At 46.9% G+C, this 23609-nt stretch overlaps 2 protein-coding genes across 16 annotated transcripts in view; both read right to left on the bottom strand.

The window, feature by feature from the left end:
- Positions 1-15066, bottom strand: part of LOC306795987 (fatty acyl-CoA reductase 1) — a 28104-nt gene extending 13038 nt beyond the window's left edge. For 2 of the 3 annotated variants that reach the window (XM_079294741.1, XM_079294742.1), the window contains exons 1-2: positions 14838-15066; positions 5486-5773 (exon numbers count right to left, since the gene is read on the bottom strand). In XM_079294741.1, coding sequence (XP_079150867.1) covers positions 5486-5773; positions 14838-14846 — 297 coding nt within the window. In that variant the 5' untranslated portion in view covers positions 14847-15066. The remainder of the gene's footprint in view (positions 1-5485; positions 5774-14837) is intronic. The other variant, XM_079294743.1, reaches the window with a different exon arrangement.
- A 2908-nt stretch (positions 15067-17974) lies between these two features.
- The window catches only part of magi2a (membrane associated guanylate kinase, WW and PDZ domain containing 2a), a 158731-nt gene continuing 153096 nt past the window's right edge, over positions 17975-23609 (bottom strand). For 5 of the 13 annotated variants that reach the window (XM_079294518.1, XM_079294525.1, XM_079294526.1 and 2 more), the window contains exon 23: positions 17978-22062. In XM_079294518.1, the coding sequence (XP_079150644.1) occupies positions 21347-22062 (716 nt within the window). In that variant the 3' untranslated portion in view covers positions 17978-21346. Of the gene's footprint in view, positions 22063-23609 lie in introns of all 13 variants that reach the window. The other 8 variants (XM_079294528.1, XM_079294529.1, XM_079294519.1 and 5 more) reach the window with 5 other exon arrangements.

Genomic DNA, 23609 nt, shown 5'->3' with positions numbered 1-23609 from the left:
TTCCCTTAGGGCGATATATCTTCCACACACATTGCTTGAAGCAGCCGTCCGTACGACTTTCTCAGAAACCCAACACTAACGCCACTTTCCTTTCAGCCCAGCAACCCGAGATGCCATTCAAACAGCCTCTCGTCTCACTAACTGCCCTTTAACTGGGCGGCACTCTTTTCACAGCCTCCTTCACGCAGACCTTTCCCCGAGAGAGAGAAAGGGCAAGAAAAGACACACGGAAACTGTGAGCCAAGTGTTTTGTTTTTCTGTCCAAAGGGTTTATCGTGGAGTGTTTCGGAGAGGGTCCTCATGTATGAGGGGGGTCAGAATGGGACAAAGCGTGACGCAGAGCTAATGATGGCCGTGCTCGTCACACTTTCAGAGGCGTAAGATAACTCTTTCACAGACTGGAGTATTTGTCGATGCTACTGTACCATTTGCTGCTGTTGTGTTGATATCATTGTGCTGAATATCTTTGTTTTTTGATGACTTAAACTGCTTGATCACGGTCGATAATTGGGCATGAGCACAAAAGTCCATACAATACATTGTGGAGCATGTGGGCAGTCGTCATTAAATCTCAGATACCAGCGAGGTTTCTCTTTCTCATCTGCAGAACTGACAAGGCCGCATACTAAAAGAGGGAAGTAAGACACGCGTCTCATGGGAAGGAGGGAGGTAGGGCAGACATGGCTAACCCCCGGGGCCGTCAGCATATTAAGGAGAGAAAAGGTTCCTCCCTGTCCCTGCCTCTGCTGCAGTGTCCCAGCGGCACGAAAACAGATTGAACCAGAAAAAAAGGCCCAAAACCTCCAGTCTGTGGAGGAAAGCGCCTGCCGAAAAACCTCGCTTATCCATTGGCATACGCGAAGAAAACTAATGACTGTAGGTGGAAAAAAATGTAAACTAAATTTGCATGAGGGACCAAGTGTTCTGGTTTATCTTCAGCTCAGCACAGTCTACTAATAGTGTGACAATCCCGGCTCTACTCTTTATTCAACTCTTTCTACCCTGAATCTCACAGCTTCTTAAGAGCTTAGGGGGGGGGGGGCAGCTCATCACAGCAAACTAAGGGAACTGGAGGGTTTTCTTACGTCCGGCTCTGGGCTATCATCGTACACAACTCGATTGAGCAGATCGATAGGAGCAGAGTAATCAGGTTTCTGGGCTCGGCGTTGGGTATGATTTTTTTTTTGGAGTATGATTTTTTAAATATTAGTCTTCTGAAAGAAGTCAAGCCTTCCAGAGAAAAATGTCATGAATAGATGGATGAAAAAGACAAACTCAAGTGGTGAGTATGACATGAATAAGCACATTATGCTGAATTAACCATTCGAGAGCCGCTGTTGTAGCCTGCAATATCTTTTTAATCTTGATCTCACTAACCTGTATTTATCCGCTTGTTCTCCAAGTTGAGCCTCAAGTCCTCGTCTCTGCAGGTACAGCAGTGCAAATGAAAGACGACATGACAAGCTGCGATGAAATGCTGTCTCGTGCTGAGGAAACCACAGAGGAACGCGTGGTATTGTGGCCAAAGAGCTCTTGTGTGAACCACTTCCACGATTTCTAGTTTTTTGAGTCCTGACAAGAGAACGTTTTGTATCACATTGGCTTCAGAGTTTAACAGAAGATCCTCTCCAAAGAAAAGTGCCCTTTAAAGTCGATTGGAATCTTCATTTGGTGTTCCCAAAAGGCTCCAAATGGCTTTTCCCCCTCCTATAAAAAGTGCCCATGAAGGTGACTTACTTCACGGACTAAAGAGTGATACAGAGGGCAGATTCTGGATAGTTAAAGCAGGTCTAGGTGTCAGGATTCAACGATATCGACCGATACTGACTCAAATATCTGGATCAGGTATCGGTGACAATGTGTGTACAATTCCCTCCCGTGTTTAAATACTATACACATTATATATTGTAATTTTAATCCATGTCTACATTTTGACCAATTTGTTGCTGCATCACAAAGATTTACACTTTTATTTCCTGTTCATTTTGAAGATTTCTTAGACTGACGGTATGAGAAAAATAAAGAAATAAACATATTTCTTTCAGCATGACCCTGAATGCGTGAATTCCTAATGTCTCCTTTAAAGTCACGCTCTTGGATCGTCTAAAGAAGAATCTCAGAGGTCTTCATGTCATATTGTAGACATCTGTGGAGCCATAAGCACTGAGCTGTGCTGCAACAGTCCCCTGAAGAACCCAGTCTTCACTTCGCTCCGCTCCCTTCACGACGTCACCGGGGACGTTTAATGTGCTAATTTGTTTCATAAACTGGAGTCAATTTGCGGCCTAATTAGACGCACCCCCCCCTCCTTGCCCCTCTCTCTGGGGAGGAGTTGCAGGGCTATTGGTTGCTTGCCTGCCGCATTGCATGCCACAGATGAGCAGCGACACCGGCTCGCAATGTGCCAGTCTTGAATATTTATGGTGCTGGAGAGATCACCCGGCTCCTGGACGCACACGAGAGCAAATCAATAGAACAATGTAGCCATGTTGGGTCAGAGTGTGATAACGGGCAAAGCGTTGACCACCGCGGAGCGCCTCAGCACAGCCGCTCACAGTCTGGTGCAAATGTCTTCCTCAATCTGTCGGAGTTTTAGTTGCCTGCAGGTTGAGCCGGTAAAGTGGCTGCTAACAATACAAGAAAGAGCTTTTGTAAAACAGGTTCATGAATAAACAACAAATGCTGATGCCCCCCGACTAAAAGAGCAGCCAACCCTGTAATAACAGAGAAGTGGGCTGTTTCCCCTCAAGGAATTACTTCTGAACCGCTTGTTTAGCAGCGACTACTGCAGGAAAAGAGAAACAGCGCTCGTAGACACAGTGTATAAACACAGTGTATGAACCTGCTGTGCATCTGTGTGTGTCTAACATGCACAACAACTGAGCAAGCCTCCTACAAACATGCATCCCCTCTCTCTTGCGGAAGAAGTGAAGACATTATTCAGCTCGAAGATGAATATCTGCACTTCCACCAAGATAAAGATGGCATCTGTCGCTGACAGATTAGTGCACGTCTATTGAAGCTCGCGGGCTTTAAATCATTTCAACAAATGCATTCACAAACACGCCCTCATCTTTTAACTCCTGCCAACCCTCAGACTAACATAGTGAAGTAGAAGCACAATAGAGATGTAGAAGTAGAGTCTAGTTAGACCATCGGCTCTTCTCATTTCTTAGTTTGTACATCCCCGACTCGTTTCCTCGCCTCCTCTCCTCGTGTCTTAGTCCCTTTTACCTGATGCATTACACATTTTGGATTCCTGATGCACAAACACATCATTTAGTATCGCCATCTGTGGTACAGCTGCCACAGCGAACAGCCTGTAAATCAATGATCATTAGTAATTCTCTACTAATGAGAATACTCCGCTCCCGTATCCAGGATTCTGCCTTGTAGGCAAATTCCACATGATCCTTTCCCACCAGAAGCGTTCCTCCTCCCACATCCCCATCTCTCGCAGTCACAGCTCTGGATCAGCAGTGTGAAGATGCTGCACCGACTGTTACTGGGTTCAAAAGCCTGCTAGTGGGTGGCGGGGGGTGGGGGAGCATGCCACAGAGCAGGAGAGAGGCCTTGTGTACTCAGTGGCCTACTTGTATCAAGTGCCTGACGTGCCATTCAGTGCTTGGCACCGCAGCAAAAAGGCCTGCAGCCGTCTAAACATTCCCACTCAATCAAAGTAGCCTCCCAACAGGCAGACGGCGCTTCAATGTCAAAGTCGGTGCAGTGGAGATGCACACAGACAATGTGATTCCTATCTGTTCGTCTCTTTTTTTCCTGCCTGGGGCAGCTCCCCTGATTGCATCCTCTGGAAAAAAAACTAACAAAAACCCCACCATGGGACAGATCAGATGGTCGTTTCCTAGCAACAGGTGGTGAGAAAGATACTGGCCTGGCTGGTAGGATGGAGAGGAGCGGCGACTCGGGAGACAAAAAAAAACCCCACTGTTCACCTTCATGAATTATGCCGATTCTGAATAGAACAATACCGACCCGGGGACTCGCATGAATACCAATCGCAGCTCGAGGCTCGGTCATGGAAATGAATGACATCACTTCTGAATGCGGGTCGAGCGCGAGGCAGTTTGTGTTCGGCAGAGCGTCGAGCCGAGGACACCGTAAGAGTGATGCAACAATCCAATGGAAAACTGTCAAGAGGGGGAGATACCGCAAACTGTGGCAGCAGTTAAATAACATGTTGAAGTGTGTTAAATACCATCCTCATCCACTGTGAACCCAACTTTTCTCTTCTCCTTCTGGCGTCCGTTACATCTTTGCAGAGCTCACCAGAGGCCTTAACCAGGGGTCAACGAAAAAGAAACACAAGTGCTCGAAAGTAGTGAGTGGAGTAATGAATGCAGTACCGAGGTTCAATGGGAGCGGAACAAATAGATGCTATTACAAAAAGGGAGACAGAGAGAGACACACAGAGAGAGAGACAGAGAGAGAGACAGAGACAGAGAGAGAGAGAGAGAGAGAGAGAGACAGAGACAGAGACAGAGAGAGAGAGAGAGAGAGAGAGACGGCGGAAGTATGATTTTCTTAAGTGTGCCGACAGTTTGAGGCCAACAGCACCCGACCAGAGCAGCTGCTTGTCAGCACGTCAATACGCACCCAATGCTTCGCTCTTCATCGAGTCCAAAATAGTTTTTGGTTGAGTCATGCTTTGCTGCTTGGCCCGATGCAGCTGACTCACACATATTTGGAGCTCGCCCCCCATCCTCACTCCTCTCACCTTCCCCTGGTCTTCCTTTCCTCACCTCCTCCGTCCTGAAACCTTCCTCTACTCACTTTCCACCCTCTTCTTTCTCCCCGTAAGCACTTTCAATAAGAAACCGTCCAGTTCAGTGAACCTTTCACGACTCCTGATCAGACTCCTCATTAAGTTTGCTTCACCATGGCAACAGCAGCTGCCGCTTGTTTACTCACAGGCAAATTCCCATCGCTCTGTACACGCACGTACAGCTGCAATGCCATTCGAACAACCCTGGATTTGAATGATGATTTCAATCAACAGCCCCACCAGCCAAAATGTCCAAGCATCTCCTGGTTTTATGGCCTCAGAAATGATGCTGTAATGGTTCAACTTTCTCTAAAAAAAACGGCCAGTCAGATGTTCCCATCACAGCTGCAGCAAATTCAAAACACGTGGGAACAAAACAAGAAGCCGTAGTTGTTGAAATTGATCAAAATTAGACTTTGAATCCGAAAGTGAAGCTTTATTTAAGCTGCAGATTGTTTTTTATCAGGTTTCTAAAGAGCTTCCACGAGTCTTTCGCAGCACATCTGACAGAACACGAAGCTCAGTGATTGGATAATCTCTGCCACAATGCACCCTGGGAGTCGTACTTTGCTTCACTTGCATTGCTATGTACTCAACCTTGAGAAACTAATGTACCGGTAAATTCCATGGAACTTTGCATGGCTGGAGATGAAGCTGGGTAACAGTGAAGTCAAAGCATCAGCCGACACCTTCAGCTCTCACCTTGCACGTCATCATGTCGCTGACCCTCTGCTGCATGGACTGGCCGGCTTTGGGCCTGACCAGCAGGTAGAGGGCTTTGACCGCGGGGCAGGACCTCAGCAGCTTCTCCACCAGCACTTTGCCCATGAAGCCCGTTGCTCCCGTGATCAGCACGTTCTTGCCGGCGTAGTATTCCGGTATGGACGCCATGCTGCCGCCCGGCGTGCAGCTGGAGACGTCCGTCGGTCGGGTCTGTCCGTCTGCTGCCTGCTCTCCCAACCCGCCGAGGTCCCGGTCCTCAGACCGCTCCTGTACAGGAAGCAGGAGGCGGTTTAAATACGGCATCAGGAAGTACTTGTGTGTTGTGAATACACGGTGGGTTTCAGTGATGAAGCGGTTCAGTGAGGAGTCAAAACCGGACTTCTCTTTACAAAGGTTGTAAAGAGAAGTTCTGCATGAATGTATTGTTAATGACTTCAGTTTAATGTATATTTGGTGGAGGAAAAAAAAACACATTTCAACAAATTCAAAACATGGATCTGTGGTCGTCTCTCTGGTCTGACAGTCACACTGCCAGGAGAAACATCACGCAACTAGTATGCAAATGAGATGAATATCCAAACAGGCGGAGAGAGACTGAGACATGATTTTGCATTCATTTGTCATCATCAGGATGTTTATTTACAGAGAAAACAAAAACATTTCAACTTTGTTTTACAAAATTAGTAAAGCAAAGTTTAAGTCAAGGCTTACACATAAAGAAACCAAGATCCCGCGCGCACCCCCCCCCCCTCTGGTGTGGAACACTGTGACCGTACGTCTCCACAATCGACCCACCACAACAGCACAGGATGTACCACTACAATCACACGACACGTCACCGTCCCAATCTTCTATCTGCGCCCAGAGTTACACCGCGAACGCTTCCGGCTCGTTTTGGAGCCGTCGCATGACATCCAGCCGTCGCTGCGTCTGTTCGCGTAATCTCCGTCGTTCCACAAGGTCTCAGAGGAGCTTCTCTCGAAACGCAGCTTGTCCGTGTTGACTCAGGGTTATCCTCGCTATGATGAGGAGATGTATATGGCGACGGAGCCAAGGCAACATCAGCTGGAGGCCTTGCTGGTGAGCCATAACATTGACACAACAATCTCCAGCCATTGACACGCAGTCAAAATCAAGAACGCCTCAAACAGTAGGCTCACACACACCAACTCAAGATCAAGAGACCCAGACCCACGCTGCGTCATTCTTCCAATGATTCCTGCCACACTCATTCTACGGCAACTTCATTGGATCAATCACTGGTCTAATGGACTGCGCCTGCTTATTTGGGCCAATTCAACACCAGGAATCAGGAGCTGCGTTTGCTGCAACTGTGGGTTAAACCGTCAATTCACCCAAATGACTAAATACACGTTTTCCCTCTTGTCCCCAGCAGTACATTGTGATTGGTTTGATGCGCTCAGGTTGTGAGGTATTCTCACACCTCATCACTACTTTTTGCAGACATGTATGCAGTATCAGCCCTCTGACAAACTAGGGCTGCAACTAATGATTATCTTCTTCACTGCTTCATCTGCGAATACATTTGATGAGTCGAGAAAATAATTGTTTGGAGAACAAAAATTGTAAGTTTCTCAAAGTCCAATGTGACACTTTCAAATGTTTCGTTTTGTCCAAACTACAATTAAAGATAATATTCATTTGACATAACTGCAAGTTATTTTGCACTTGGCAACAAAAGCACAACATTTAGCCAAGATCGCCTCTCGACCAGCACTTTCACTGACTCAGTCGAGCTCGTGATTTGTACACGAGATGCGTTTTTCTTCTTTCATCCCGTCTCCTGGACTGAGATTCCCGGCAAGTCTGCCCCAAAGACAGACGACGGAAATCAGATCCTCCTGAGCCAAACGCGGCCCAGATAACAAAACAGTCTTGTATTAGCTTGATTCCTTCCTTCTGTGCTTGCAATATTGAATTACACTCCCTTAAACACACACACACACACAAATCAATCGGTGTGTGTTTGACTTCGTCACTGGTGTGCAGTGGAAAAGAGGCGTCACAGAGAAAGGCCACTGATCTTTACATTTACACAGATTCTGACGGATCAGTTAATCCCTTTAATCTGGATCTATAATTTACAGAGAAGGTAATATCTGCAGATTTAGTACTCCGTATGCAGAGACGGTGAAGTCAAGTTCCTCTACAGAGATTCCCTGTGGACACGAGGACGAGAGCGGGCGGCCTGGAAGTCACCGCGGATTAACGCCAGACAATGTTCCTGCAGCTGGAACAGTGTTGGAATGGACCCGGCACATATCTAACCTCAGAAGAATGCAGTCGTGGGTGTACACACAACGCCTCTCCTTCTGCCAGTCAGTTAGGCCGCGGCTACGAGCCAACATGGGAACCGGAGCTAAACTGGTTACGTTAAAGAGTCCAGAGGAACTTATTTGTGTGAAGTTCAGACGATGTGTGTCAGCGTTAACCTTTCCGTGTCGTCACTGACGAACGAGACGGCGTTCTTTTTACAGTCTGCATTACGACTCGAGAGGAGAAATGTCAAAGCACTGGGCAGCGAGGACGAGCGCTTAAACCTTCAGGGACGCAGCCTCTCAGGTTGTGAAGCCATCTTGACTGCGGCATCTCATGTTTGGAGACGCTCGAGGCTGAAGAGTGCGGCTCAGCTGCAGCACTCCGGCCTTATTTCATGCTTCCTTTTCTTGTGCCCGAGGGTTTTTTTCCCCGTGTTCCGCAAAGCTTCGCTCGGCGGGAGGTCCATGCTGTGCGTCGGAGGCCGGTTGTTTTAAGCCACAGCTCCGCAGCCCTTCTGCTGCCTCCAGGCCTTTCCTCACACAACCTCTCTATTAGTGGGTCAGCAAACATGGAGCTCTACAGCTGCACGCCGGCCAAGACTATTATCAATGGACAAAAGCCGACAGAGGCGGGAGGGGGGGGGGGGGGGGGAATGGATCGAGCAAAATGCAGTCAACAATTGAGGCAGCATTAGTCGACTTGAATGCCAGTGCAAAGCAACACAAAGGAGAAGTCAGTGCCTTTCACTGAATAACACAGTGCCAACATTGTAAAATGAATTAAAACAACCTAGAAAGCGGAGTTAAGTGTACTACCAGGCGTTTCTACATCCTGGTACCGCCATGGAGACTTGTGAAAAGACGAGTCCAACTTGTGAACTCAAGCCAGGAGACAGGAAGGTCTCAGGGGGCCAAACGCGGCCTCCCAGAAAGGAAACCACCACCAACACCGTGTCTACACACGGGAGGTGAGCAGCTCCGTCTGCGTACAAAGGATGCGTTCAGGCCCAGTATCGAGTTGCCGGTCAACCGTCGTTTCGGCATGATGATCATCCACAGCTCCTTCCTGAAGCGGAGCATGAGATAAGAGAGGAAATGAACAAGTCTCGGGTCGGGTAATGACCCGATCATGAGATTAGATGAATAAAATATATGAGCTCCTGGAGGAACAAGGAGCGGAGTTCATCAGACTTCGTGATACAACTTGTCAAATTGATTGTTTGGAGGTTACTGTTGCTCCGCCTGTCAAGCTCTCAGATTACCAAACATAGAACAGTGATGACAGAGTTAGCAACTCTCTGGCTGCAATAAAGGGATCAAGTCTCGCCCGTCCCGGCGTCCACCATGAGAACTTGTTTCGGGAAAAAAATCCAAAATAAGTTCCATTGGGGTTCATCGGAAGGGGCGGGGCTTCGCCTCTCTATAGAAACCAGTCACACATACTACAATCCATAAAGATGCATGACTATGAAGCATCTTTCCCAGCATCCTCCAGCTCGACTCCCCCGCTCCAGGAGGTTGTGACACTGGCCCTTTACACAAACACTCGTCGTTGAACAGCACTTTTAAGGGCTCTTATCCCAGATTGCATTACGGCACAAAAACCAGCAGATCTTCTCCACCACTTCATATTTTTTTGTTTTTACGTGGCAGCTAAAGGCTAATCTTATTAGAACTAATGAGATTAGCTGTGGGCTTCAAGGATTTAAGCAATTATTATAATGTTTTGCTGCTCAGTATCAGATATCTGACCACAGGAGTGTGTGTGTGTGTGTGTGTGAGAGCTTATGTTTCGGTGTGTTTGCATCCTGGTGCATCAGTGCGTCGTCTACATGATGTCTGATGGCGGAGGGGTTCTGTAATTACACCAGCGGTGTGGGAGTGACAGAGCCTCTCTGTGCTGTAACTTTACGCCCGACTCAGACAGGCAGCGGCCGGGTCAAGAGGTCACGACCCTGCGCTGTGGTCATCATGTATCAATCCCACGCAGCGCTTTCTTTTTTTTTTGTACAGAAGAACAGAACGAACGCACGAGGGCTCGATGAGGCAGACGGCACTTTTACACAAACCTTCAGGAAAAACTCAGATACAAAGAGAAGAATGACTCATCGATACTAAAGCTCAGTGTCCTTGAAATTAAGCGTCTCATTTTCTCACAAAAAGCCTGAAATGGTAGAAAATACCTAAATATGAGAGCATTGTCCACACACCCACAGCAAGAGCACTGAGTCCCAGTTAACTTGGATTTCTGTTAATTTAACTCTTTCCAGTAACTGAACCACAAAGTCTCCGAAATAAAGTGTTTAACAGCTTCTTGCACTCACAATCTACTGTTGAAACAACAAAGAGATATATCTATATATCTAATAGGACTCTCTATGGCAGGAGATAAAATATTGAAGACCTTTGTAACGGTAAATAAGACCTCTTCACACTCTTTAAAGCATTTTTAAGAGTAACTGAACTCTGCAGGAAGCACTTCGGAAGGTTTTTCATGGTTCTGTTGTGGATCAGGTGCAAAGTTTAGCCCTCGTATCTAACATGCATTTTAGACAGATGCACCATCTCATGATCCGTCTGATATACTGGAAATAATATCGTTGATATTGTGACACTAACAGCCAGCATAGGGGTGAAGGAGTGTTCAATAACAGAGCGCTCTCTCCCCTTTGTCACATTTATCTGCACCAGAGTGAAACTGCAGCCCCTGTGGTACAATATAAACTCCACGCCCCGTCTTCTAATTCATGACTCGTCCGTGTCTTTGAACAACAACCCGCTTGCTTGCATAGAAACCAATATCTGTGACGGAGTCATTTAATCCGGTATCCGGAGCGAAGATAGATTACAGGCGAACACGCAGCAGTAAGAGTAATGCACTACTTCCCACGCACATTACCCGATCGCTTCACCTCGTGCTGCCCACAGCCGGGTTCATAATTAATGACACGGGAGCTCTGGCGTCAATCGTTGAGCTGTTTGAGGGTCTCATCCATCCTCCCATCCAGTATGCAGATTAGAGCCGGAGGTGGAAAACAAACTGGTGCTTTTTGAACACTAGAATCATGAACATCCACAGATGATTTCAGATTTCATGCTGACAAACACGATACCATCATGATCTTTTTAAGGTTGTTGGGGAAAGTCACACACACACACACACACACACACACACACACACACACACACACACACACTTAATGCAAGTAGAGCCGTGATAGTATCTGAGACAAACAAACTTCTCTCTATGATGACCGTGCAGAGTGCTGCTGCTGCTGCTATCTGTGAATGAACATATATCTGAGCCAGGAGGACACAGTGTGTGTGTGTGTGTGCGTTTTTTCTGTGTGTTTCGGGGAAAAGAGGATGCAATCAGCTTTGGCTGTCTGCTGGGTGCAAGGCTAGGCGGAGAGATTCAAAAGGAAGGCCGCTCTCTTCCTGGGATTGGAGTGAGGATGTGGTTTTGCAGGGGCCACTTCGCGCCGTAGACCTTCCTGCCAGAGTGACCGATGTAAAACAGCAACTTTTCAATGGAGCGAGACGCCCTTGTGCTTCATTTGAACAGGTGGTAAACATGATTCATTTGGAAATGGCAATACGAGGGTAACTAGAAGAGTCATTAATAATGCTGCAACTAATGATTACTGTCAACACCGATTACGTATTCCTATCATTGTTTAGTCTGTTAAAAAGTCAACATTTAGTGAAGTTGCTTTCTTTGACCAACAGATATTCGAATGACTGACAGAAAAACACGTCACATGAAAGAAGATGAAACCAGCAAACAGTATTGTTCTTGATGAATGACTTAAAGCTGCATAATCACTATTCTTATAATAACAGTGGATCAAATGCTAATTCTAAGGTGGGAGTCGTAGCTCATAGTGACAAATGATCAACTGTATACGCTTTAGCGAGTGAGCGTTTAGCAGCGAGAGATATTTCTCTCGGGCGCTGGCGGAGACCAAACCTGAGCTAAAAGAGAGATTTCCAGCAACGGATCTGGATGAATGAAATGGAGAGAAAGATCCAAATGAATGCCTTAGTCGCTCCATGTCTGCTGGATGTGTAAACGGGCAACTCTTTGGTGACTCGTGAGCAACAGCAACTTTTGTTTTAGCACAATAAACTAAAAGCAAGATGTAATGGCTTTGACCTAGTCAAACACATCAGTAGAATAAAAGGCCATACTGTCAACGACAACTTGCTAAAGTGCTTTAGTGAACGCCAGCCAAAAGCAGGCTGTTCACTGCCTTTGATCCGCCTTTACACGGCTGAGTTTAGCCCGGGAGAGGCTGCCTTTATCTCTTCTGTATCTGTATATGATGCATTGTGTTGCCTGCGTGGAGGACACACAATAAGCTGCTGCTCTCTCGCTTCTGTTCCACGAATCAGGAAATACCCTGCTAGATGTTTACGCTCAGGTCTCAAGGAAAGAAAAGAGCGACGAGTATGAGGAGGAAGACATGCGTGGCCTCGGCTGACGGCCATTCCGACGATGCATTGGAGGGCTGGGCGTTCGTCCAAAAAGCCCCAGACACAGACAGCCAGGTTTACATCACTAATGGGTTCCAAGACAAACATCACTCCAAATGAGTCTCCAAAAGACAAAACCTTGAGTTGTGGCTGAAAGGACAAACGGCATCGAGTGAATTTGAGAGAAGAATTGTAAACATTTCCGTCTTAAAGCAACTAAACATGACGGCTTCGAGCATTCAGTTGGCCGGCTGCAGCCTCACATGATGAGAACATTGTTTTGTCTTCGTTCACATCCCCCAAAAAAATGTACAAACAGTAAAAAGTCTTTCCAACGCTTCAAAATGAGGAACTTTGTGTTCATTCTTGGTCTCCACAACAGCAAAAGCGTCCACAACAGATCCTGTAACAGCAAGAGCCAACTGCCACAGCAAGGTCAGCGATAGAGAGGATGCATTATCAGATAATATATGTGCGGCGTGACCTCATTATGCAGTCAACAGAAAATCTCCTTTCATTTTTCAAAAGACCAAAAAAAAAAAGGGACACGCTTCCTGGAAAAAGTTCAACTTTTGCTGAAATGGTGAAACAATTATCAGCAACACGATTCATCCTGTACAATAAACCACCAGTTCAGATTCAGAAACCCAACCTGCTCATTCTATCGACTCGGAGCATCTTCTCTCTCCTGAACGCACACAACGACTCGTTCACAGATAAGAGGAATCCATTTTCATGTTTGTATCCAACGCCAGATATCCTGTTTCAACAAAAACAAAACATCACGTTGAGGAAGCAAAGATATCATTTCATGCAGCCTTTGATATCCAACAGAATAGAAGAAGTCTGCAGTGGATGGATAGAGTTTCTATTGTGAACCTTTTGGTTTATTGTGTTAAAGAGCTACTGCTCACTTCCTGTGTCATGGAATTGATATGAAACAAAGAATGTCAAAAGAGGCGTTGAAATAAGTGCTTGTTTTGTCACCATCTAACTAATTTTATTCAACACCTGTTTTCTATTTGCTGAGTGTGTTTCTCTTAAATTGCAACATTTATAATTCATGCACGTTTGGCTCTCCGGCACCCGTTTGACTGGCATGACGACGAGGTAACCACAGACATTTCCATGTTTTAGGACTCATTCCTGCAGAGCTCTTAGAGGACCTTGCACATTGTTGCTACACGGATGTTAGCATGATGACGTCAGCATTCAGCTGCGCTGTGCCACGATGAAGGCCGACAATCACACTCGTCCCAATGCTGCATTTATTGGTAGAAAGCTTAAATGTCACAGAGACTTTTAAGCTGATGGGCTTCAAGATTTTATTTGTACAGGGACAGTTCACATTAATCGACAGCACACATTAATAAAAACATGACTGTAAATGTGACAGTGTTAGCTAAAAAGCTAATTTTCAACCGTTGTCCCTGGGCACGGTGTTAGAAGCCGCTAAAAACATTTAAACATTTAAAAACTGTTTAAAAAGACAACAACATAAAAACAAGCAAACAGAGCTGTGCAATACAATCCTGCAGACACAGGATCAAACATGACAGACAAGCAGGCAGGCAGGCAGACAGACAGACAGACAGGCAGACAGACAGGCAGACAGACAGACAGACAGACAGACAGACAGACAGGCAGGCAGGCTACATACGGACATGGCAGGCATGAGACTGTTAGTGCTGACACACCTGGTTGTTAATGAGCCAGGCTTTGAGGTTGTGTGTGAAGAACCTGTATGTGGTGCTCTGTCTTATGTGTGATGGGAGAGTGTTCCAGGTGACGGAAGCTGTGACAGAGTATGATAGCTGGCTGAACTTGCTTCTCCTGCCTGGGACCACTAGGTCCCCGCGAGCTGTTGCTCTGGTTAGTCTGCTATTGGTCTTTTGTGTTATGAAAGTGCTCAACGGGGGAGGTGCAAGGCCATTAAGAATTTTAAAGGTTAAGCAGCTGTTATGGAATTTGAGAAGACTATCCCAACACAGAAGATGGTATTTGGGCAAGATGTTGCAGATGTGGTAGTGTCTGGGCTTGATGTCAAGTACCTTGATAGCCTGCTTATAGACGTTATAGGCTCGTGATGGGGACAAATACAGTCAAATTCAAAGGGTCTTCTTGTAAAATAGTTAATGTGTGATAGCATGTGGTTTTATTTTTAAATGCAATATTTCTCGTGCTTTTCTTTTGAAGGCCACAGCTCCGTACTTCCTGTGTCGGCTGCTGGCTTTAGCGCAGCTGCTCCACGCTGACTGTGGCGCGAGCGGCGCTACCCCGCCGCCCCGCTGTCAGACGCGGCTACAGATCCGCGCTAACTGCCTTCTCTCTCTCGTTACACAACTCCCACGTTCAGACTGAAACAAAGAATCATAAAAGAGATACAAACACGACATTTACCAACTGACTGGAGCTCGGGAGACGTCAGCCCCGGCGTGTTGATGCTCAGACTACACAGCCGACAGAACCCGGTGAAAGATGCTCCGTGCAAGCGGCGTGCCACGACACATCTCTGCTCCCCAAAATCCACACTCAAATCCCGACAAACAAAACTAACGACACACAATCCTTCTTACCGTAGACATGGGCTTGGTGCGCTCCTCTTGCGGCTCGTGAGAGACGGCGCGCGGCAGCTGCGGACTCTGCCTCCTCCCGCCTCTGGGCTCTGGCTGAAGCTGGCTGCTGAAATACTTCCACGGGTCCGCTGACCGCCTGTCTGTCCCACAGCCTACAGCTCTCACACGCGACGTGAGACACCGAGTGGGCAGGGCGCGTCACCCTGCCCGTGGGCCCTCCCCTCGTCCCCGCCGGTACACGCCGTTCTGTGGGGTGCGGAGCGAGCGTCACGCCAAATGTCATGTTCCAAAAAAAAATCTAGGAAGTTAACGCGGCTTACTGGATGTAGTGTCGTTGGAAAGCGATTTAATGGGAAATTGCTCTCTGAATCACCAGCATATTAAATTCGGCAAATGCCAAACACATTCAAATGCATTATGTCACTGAAATATAACGTTTGAATGCTTTACAAGACAACATACAGTGAACTTTTGACAATAAGTCACAGACTTCTCTTATCCTGGGGCCTGAAGAATGCAGGATATACTGATGGGTGAGCAAAATTATGAATTAAATCGAACCCAATTCATAATTAATAAAGCAAAACCTTGTCTCATATTTCTATGGAGTTTCATGATATACTATCTATGTATAATCCTTCTGGTATCTAATACAATGATTGTAGCCTGTGAATAATCTCCCCAAAAATGTGTTGTGAGCTGACACACTGCCAATTTGACCTTTTGTTTCCAGAGGAGCATAAATCTGGACATGAACAATCAATACAATCAGATAAAGACCGGGACATGTTTCATGTTCACTCACTGATGTGATCAACTGTACGCGCCTCTAAATTATTCCTAACAGTACACGATTTATCTCCTGACAGAAAACCTATTGATCGCTGTTAAACTGAAAGACCCATTGTTCAGCTAAACCATCATGTGAGGGCAGGCCCTCACACCCACGTAAAACACGCACGGCAGATCATTCGCTTCCCTGGAACAGGGAGTTGGTGCAATTACTTCTCAGTCCTACGGCTCCGATTGTGACTCACAGTCACAGTTTCACTGCACATAGCTGAACGGCAGTTTGCTTTTTCGCTACAGCTGCACAGCAACACTATCACTCTCGATCAGCTGTGAAACAATACAAGGTGACACACCTCAAGAACAGGTTGCATGCATGCATGCGTGGCAACGACGTGACTGCACCCTGGGCCAGGACAACCCCTCAGCAGCTTCTGCAGGTATAGTCCTTGTTGTGCAACATGTTATGGTCCTTTAAATGTTTGTTTTCCTCAGAGGCCCTTTGCAAGCACCCCAACAGGATCCAGGCTGAATGTTTAACCCAAAAGTCATGGCCGACACACTGTATGCATTATATCATTTAACAGTGAGGGCTGTGATACGTTCAAACTGGGTTTCAGCGTCACCGAGCATGAAATGGACTTTCTAAAACCGGTGCTGCTCCCAAATGAGTTGATTATCTTTTTTCCTCTGTAAATCTTGCTAACTAAGGCCGAGGGAATAGACCTCTCGTGTTCAGCTCATCTGGCCTCACGCACAGTGAGATACAGAGGAGATAAACGTTCCCTTGCTCACCTCAGGGAAAAAAGCATCACTCCCGGCTGAGGTGAGGCAATTCGAGACCTAGATGCTAAAACCCTTCATCAGGTGCTGTCGCAGATATTTTTGTGCGATACAAAAAAGTCTTCTTGAAGGATGAACTCATTGCACTTTGTGTTATCTCTGCAGTGCAGTTATTTCCCTGGCAGTATGTTCTGTTATGTGCACATTGCTGTCAGATGCAACTGAGATTTGAGCCATACGGGTAAATTGTCAGTTGTGCCGCTTAGATGAACAGTTTCACCTCATAAAGCTGTCAAATAACCCCCTGACCCTCATGCGTGTGCGTCTGATTTGAGCACAGCGACGTTTAAACTGGGAGTTATTTCCTTTGAGTGCCGTTTGATAAACGAGTCAGAGGTTCTTCTTCAACTCTTAACGGGCTCAGTGTCTCTTCAGATCGAGCAGAGCAGTCTGCACCGAGCTCTGGATTGATTCTCCCCTGTGGAGGATACAGGCAGCAGCCAGCTGGCAGCAGGCCGCCCCGACCAGCGCTGCCTCTGCAGGAGAGCTCGTTCTCCGGCTCCCGCGGTGCTTCATCTCTCACCCCGGTGCTTCTTTGTCCCGTCCGTCTGACGCACAAGGCCTCTGTATGAATACAGCATGTAGACAACCTCTTAATGCTGTGAGGCGAATTGCAGTATCAGTATTTCACATGTTTTTCATGTGTATTGCAACAGGATGTATGTGTGAAAACCACGACGTCGACTGGAGGCAGCGTACACACACACCAGTGTGTTTTCAGTTTCCCAAAGCTGCCGTGCGGGTCATCTAGATGTGGACCTGAGACACGAGAGCTAGAGGTATGTTATTAAACATCATCATTTACTGTGTATGCAGTATTGAAACGTCACACTGGATGATAAAACCGCTGTAACATTGGATCAGAGGAAATGTCTGACGAATAACTTTATGTAAGTTCAACAATGATGAAACCAAACAGCAAGGAAATATATGCCTGATCGATGCTTCCCTCTAGTGGAGATTTGGAGAATGTGCACACAAAGCATGAAACATTGGATTTTCTATTCAACGTGCACCAGGGTGACAATTAGTTGTTATATTTTGTGCGTTTAAATGCGTTTGTACGTATGTATATACAAACCAAATACCTCCTTGAGAAAACCAAGTCATTCAGGCCATTTCCTTCAGTATTATCCTCTATAAGTCACCTGGTTTACCAGATGCCCCCATGTGGCCAAATAGTGACACTACAACGGTACAAACAGAAGAAGAAAGAAGCTCACAAGGAGCTTTAAATATAACTTCCTGACAATCGTTGTGTATTTCCTTAGAAAAACACAAAGCACTGCTCACAACGTATATTTTGTCCCCTTGACGAGCAAAACTATGTTCGCTGATGAAGGCCATGAGAATCACCTGAAAGTGATCTTGTAAGTAGACCTTAAATTAAAGGGGCACTCCACAGATTTTACACATGAAGGTCAGTTCCCCCTCAGTGAGTAGACTACTTTTAGTCTGGTTTAGAACACTTCACAGTGAGTAATAAGCAGTGTATATATGTATAAATTGCTAATAAGTGCTGAACAGGGGAGATACAGCAAAGGCGTACCCATCTATGTGACCTGCTTTAACTCAGACACCCCTAACAATGAATCACACAGCAGCACGTCCTAAATAAATCTTTCACGTCGTGTCAAGAGTTTCTTTTATTTTGACAGCGTTTCAGAATATCATACAGGTAAACAAGATTTTTGCAAAAGTTAATATATCCATAGTGTTGCATTTCATAAAAATAGTTGCTCCACTTACAGTCTTTGTGACCAGCGATAGTACACGGAGTCATATTTATAGAGATATTTCTTCAGGGTCTATACACTGCTATAACACTACACAGTGAGCCGCTGGGGGGGGGGGGGGGGGGGGGGGACTTTATAGTGCTGTTAGTTCAACACACACTGTGTTTTTACACCTCTAGATGTTTTTTTTTTGTTGCTTTCCGTAGCAAACTACTTACAATGTGGCTGAATGGAGACAGCTCAGACGTGGGAAGCAGTGAGTTGTGCAAAGGTTGAGCACGCACACGTTTTCTTTTTTTCTGCTGCAAACATAAAATGAAGAAGACGTCCAGTCAGATGATGCACAATGACACAGTATGCCGGCAGCATTCAGTCAGGCGGATGTAACAACGTACGTCTGGGCCTCGTGTGGTGATGCTGCCCCCTGCACACCCTCTCAAAGTGACTGAAGGTCTGAGCCGTTTGTGCCTGGATGATGATTTCTTTCTCCGCCTTAATAATTCCCAAAGCGTCTGAGAGAGATTGTGCTTTAAAGTCAGCCCGCTCATTCATTGTGTAATTACGGATCACAATGGCAAACATAATGACCGGTCTCCCTTTGCTCTTTCATTCCTTAAACACTGTTTGCACTTCTCTCAGCAGCGGAGGAGGAGGAAACCTTTGTTCTGGTGTTGTGGCTCTTTTCTCTCTCCTGTTGATGTCGTCTCATTCAGAGGGGAAAGATTGCCAGGCAATTTTACATCTGCAGAGAGGACACGGACGCTGTGAAAAGATTTGTTGATCTCAAAATTGACAGTTTGCGTAAAAAAAAAGAAGCAACCCTGCCCCGAACATCAAGTGTTCAATCACAGCTTAGCAACTGTAACTAGGCACTGCAGACCTGCAGAGCCTTTTGGGGATGTAAGCCGTGTGCAACGCTCAGCAAAGCAGAGTTTTACTTTTTTGAGCATTTCCAAAACTGAAATCACAGGAGCTGAAGAGAGCTGGTGAGCAGGACATGCTAACACCTGCAGCATGTCCTGCTCACCAGCTCACTCGCTGGTTAATTGTCCTGCAAATCTGTTGATTTGATTAATGAAGTTCACAGCCCAGCATCACCTGAGAGCGGTACCAGCTTCTTCACTGAGTCCTCATCCGAAAAGACCGTTCTCCTGGGACACTCCGGAGGCTAAACAACCACACGGTGTTATTCAGACTCAAATAACTGATCTTACATTGTTTATTATCATATCTAATGAGTTGTTCTTTGCAATAAGTAGATCAACTGGTGAGGATGCTAACTTCTTGCCTGGGATATGTAGCTTAACCCTCTTTCAGCACAACTCCATGAATGTAGCATCAAGTGGATATTTAAGACTGACTTGTTTTAAAATGAGTCAGCTAGAAATGTCAGAGAGTCGTCCGGAGACAAGTCTTATGATCTAGAAAGCGACATGTGATCAGTGACAGCAGCTGGAGATGAGACGCTGCTTTCGTTTACTTCAGTCTGAAATCAAGGACTCTTTGTTTCAAACCTCACTGAGACTTTGAGTCGTAAATCTTCCTCCCTTGTGCCAGAATAGAAAGCCTGACAAGCAGCAGTATCTCGGGGGGGGGGGGGGGGGGGGGCTTCACGAAATGTCAATGGACAGGTTGTATAAAAATGTAAAACTTCACATTTAAGCCAAAGCGCCCTGTATCTCATCCACAGGGAGCTAAGACGACTTCAAACAAACCAGACCTGTTCTCTGGAAATAATAGAAACGCTTCGTTTTCAACTCGACTGCATCGGTTCATCAGGCCAAAGGTTGATAGACGAGCAAGCTTCAGACGAAGTGAGATCGATATCAGATTTGAGTTTGTTTTGGACTTTGGGTGCATCTCTTATGAGAGACTCTTCATGGAAACGACTAAAGTCAGACCTCATGAAGAAACCAGCAATGACAACGAGACTGAAGTGAAGCACTTGTAGACCATCGATAGCTCCGTCAATGGACTTATTTCCACACGTAAGCTTGTGAAATAAATCCTATATTTCACCGTAACACACTCGTATCTGAAAAAATACAGTTTATTATTGATATCTGTGACGTGGATGTGGTATAGCAGCCTGTTTCGACCCTCTTAAGTGGTTTGGAGTTGAACCTTTTGACTTAAAAGCCAACCTCTCTGTCAGTCTAAGGCACTCTCTGCCCCTCGGTCGGTACCAAGCGAGCGCCTTCTCTCGGCATCCGGCCGGACACCACCGCCGCCAGCGGATCGCTTTTTGTTCGTTAAGCACAGAAATGAGAAAAATGGATTGGCATGACACCCCCGCTGAACTCGGGATGATTCAAGCGCAGAAAGATGGTGAAGTCAACCGCCGCGGCCGCAGCAGCAGCAGCAGCAGGCCTGCCGAGACCCCACACTGTAATCACAGGGCTGAACGGGAGAGTAGAAAAGAGGAGCCGTCGGCGTGGTGGAAGTTCTGGTCCGCGTGGCGCCGTTTGGCTCGCCTAAGCATCGGACTAGAGTTTCCATCCAGGTCGCTTAAAAGATGATCTTATTTACAAAAATGATCCCACGTATTCACTATAATATATCTGTCTGTAATCATCTGATGGATTATTCAAGATGGATTCAGGCCCATTCAGTCTCTGTTAAGGCAAAGTTCTGTTGAGTTCATCTCGGCTGTCGCTCTTTGATCCATTCGCTCTCGTCAAAAAACAGGCAAACCTTCTGTTCAACATTCCATTTCATAAAACAAGACTCCGTCGTGAAGAGAGAGAGATCCAGTCGACAGCTGTCGGGTGTTTTGTGTTTGCATGTTTTGTCCCCCAGTTCTGCTCGGGGGGGGGGAATCAGAATATAGTTCTTTTAAAGTTTGCGTCCCTTGAACACACATTCTACTTGCTCTTCCATTACTTTTTTTTAAAAAAGTGGATGATTTTCCAGTTCTTAAGGTGGTGGGTGTAAAATATTTCTCAAAATAATTTAGAGTACAGTATCATAAATAAAACTCTAAAAACACGTGGTCCAGATCACCCTGTCCCCCCTTTGGTCCTGGCTCTGGGAGAACAGGATGGAGAGGGTTGGGGGGGGGGGGGGGGGGAATGAAGGAGCACAGGAAGGTGTGGTGGTTTCGTCCAGATGTGGCCGCTGCATTCTGCTGGAGCCGCCGTGTTATCTGCTCAGCGTGGACGTGCCCGTGCGCAGTGTGCTGGGCAGCTTGTCTGATCCGGGGATCTTCCAAGGCCCGGGAGAGACCGTGGCCTTCCTCCCCGCCGCGCTGCCGGCCGTGCTCTTGCTGGGCAGGCTGGGCCGGCTCTCTCCCGGGCCCCTGTCCGGCTCCCTGGGCCTGGTCCTGCTCAGCTCCGAGTCCACCTGCTGCTGCTGCCCGCCGCCGTACCGTTCCACGTCTATGACGCTGTTCCCGTTGGTGTGCGGGAGCTTGGAGCTGCCGGTAGATTCGGTGGATTCTCTGTCGTCCCCGGTACTTCTCTCCTTGGACATCCCTCTGGTGCCCCTGGAAGGTTTGGGCTCCCCGCTCTGCCCCTCCTTGCCCACTTCCCCCTCAGTAGTGGGCTGGACTCTGTGTCCCACGTGGGTGGACCTGCCACCCTCCTTCTTGGCTCTGCCGCTCCCGCCGGTTGAAGCCGCTCTCCTCCCCTGGCCGATCGGATCCGGACTCAGCAGCTCGGCCTTCTGGGGGCTCTTCGAGCGCTCCGTCCTGCTGTCTCGTGCCACCGGGTCTCGCGGGACGTCCAGAGGCGGCAGGTGAGGCGGGTCGGGGGCCAGATGAGATGAAGGCGATGGCATGGAAAGGCTGTCGATGGGAGGGGCTACTTCCGACAGGCTTGGGGAGGCTGAAGGGCGAGCATCCCATGGGACGGCATTATCTGGAGCACACACACACACACACACACACACAGTCAATGTGGAAACCACACACGCCTTCTGCTTAAAAGCTTGCGCGCATGCAACCGCACAACCAAACACGACATCAAAACAAACACAATAAACGCAGCAATCGTTCAGATTCTACGAGCTAAAAGCAGGAAAGTAAATTCCAGAGCAGCACTACAACCTCCTTCAATCTGCCTCCCATAGCTCTCTTTAAAGCCCCGGACAATCTAAAACCGTGGCGGAAAATCGAAAACCGGTTTAATGAAATGGATGATGTGCCCAATAGGGTGCTGCTATAGCGAGAATGAGAAACCTCGGGCCAGAGCGTCTCTCTCTCTCTCTTTCTCTCAAGTCTGTTTCCAGCACAGCAGCTGCAGTGCATCTACAGCGCGCTCCTCCACAACTCTCCACTCTCACGGACTGCTAGCTTCCGTCTCTGCACCGATGGGTCTCGGCCCCTCGGCCATCAGTCATTTTCAGCGGGCTCGGCGTGGGTTCAGAGGCGAGGCCAGCTACACCGGCGCCACGAGACCCAATTATGAGCCGACTCCGATGCAGCGCTGGAGCACATTAGATCCTGGACTGAGAGGGAGAGTACCTGCATCTCCTACAGTATGCCTGCTACAGAGGGCTCTACATGTGTGTCTGTGTGTGTTCATCACATGCTGTGTTAAAGCTCTGGTCTGCTTACGTTTCTGCCGAGTCACCATAACACAAACTGCAACATGTAAATGTGTTCTTTGCTAGAGAGGCATAAAAGACGCGGGCTTGTTCTCATCATTACTTTAAACCTGCACGAAGCCACTTGAGTGCAAACACTGTGAACCCAACACAGACAAATCTTCACGTATAAGTTTAAATGGGGGAATTGAAAAGTGAAACAGTTGTCTAATTACATTCCAGCAGACACAGAGCAGCATTAGCATTCATTTGGAGTCACGTTTGTGTCCGTCTGATGAATGTGAATCCAATATTCGCTCTCCTTCTTCACTCCAACGTTCCAATATCCAATATTTACTAACTCCTGAGGGAAATATGTGTGTCTTTGCTAAATGCTCCGCTGTGTTCATTAGAGAATCGCTAACTTTGTCTGTCTGCTGTTTGCTGCTGGAACAGCTGCCTGCTGTGACAGAAACAACTTTATTGAGATAGATAGTGAAACAAAACAACCCCAATTATGAGCTACATAGAATGTGATTATGGCAACTTTAAAATGCTTCTATAAAGTTGTCTTTTTGTTTCCATTTCGAAAAACAATCGTGTCCTTAAGTCAATTTACTATTCATAGAAAGAGCTGAACTATCCGCCAGTGAAAAGAGTTCTGAAGGACTTCAGTGGCTGTGAGAGAAGATGGAGACTGTTGTAATCTGGGTTTGGGATTGAGAAAGTTTTGCCTTCGAAAGTGGCGGCATTGAGTGGGCGTTTACCTGGAACAGAAGGTCTGAGAGATGAAAGTAGCAAAAAACTTCTACGATGTTGCTTGTTTGTGGTGCGACTCTCAGGCCCTTTGATAAATATGCGCTGCAGATCTAACACACAA

Source organism: Melanostigma gelatinosum (genome assembly GCF_949748355.1).
Source record: "Melanostigma gelatinosum genome assembly, chromosome: 22".
NCBI lineage: Eukaryota > Metazoa > Chordata > Actinopteri > Perciformes > Zoarcidae > Melanostigma > Melanostigma gelatinosum.
The sequence above is the reverse complement of the archived record's forward strand: the minus strand, read 5'-3'. Positions and strand labels throughout refer to the sequence as shown.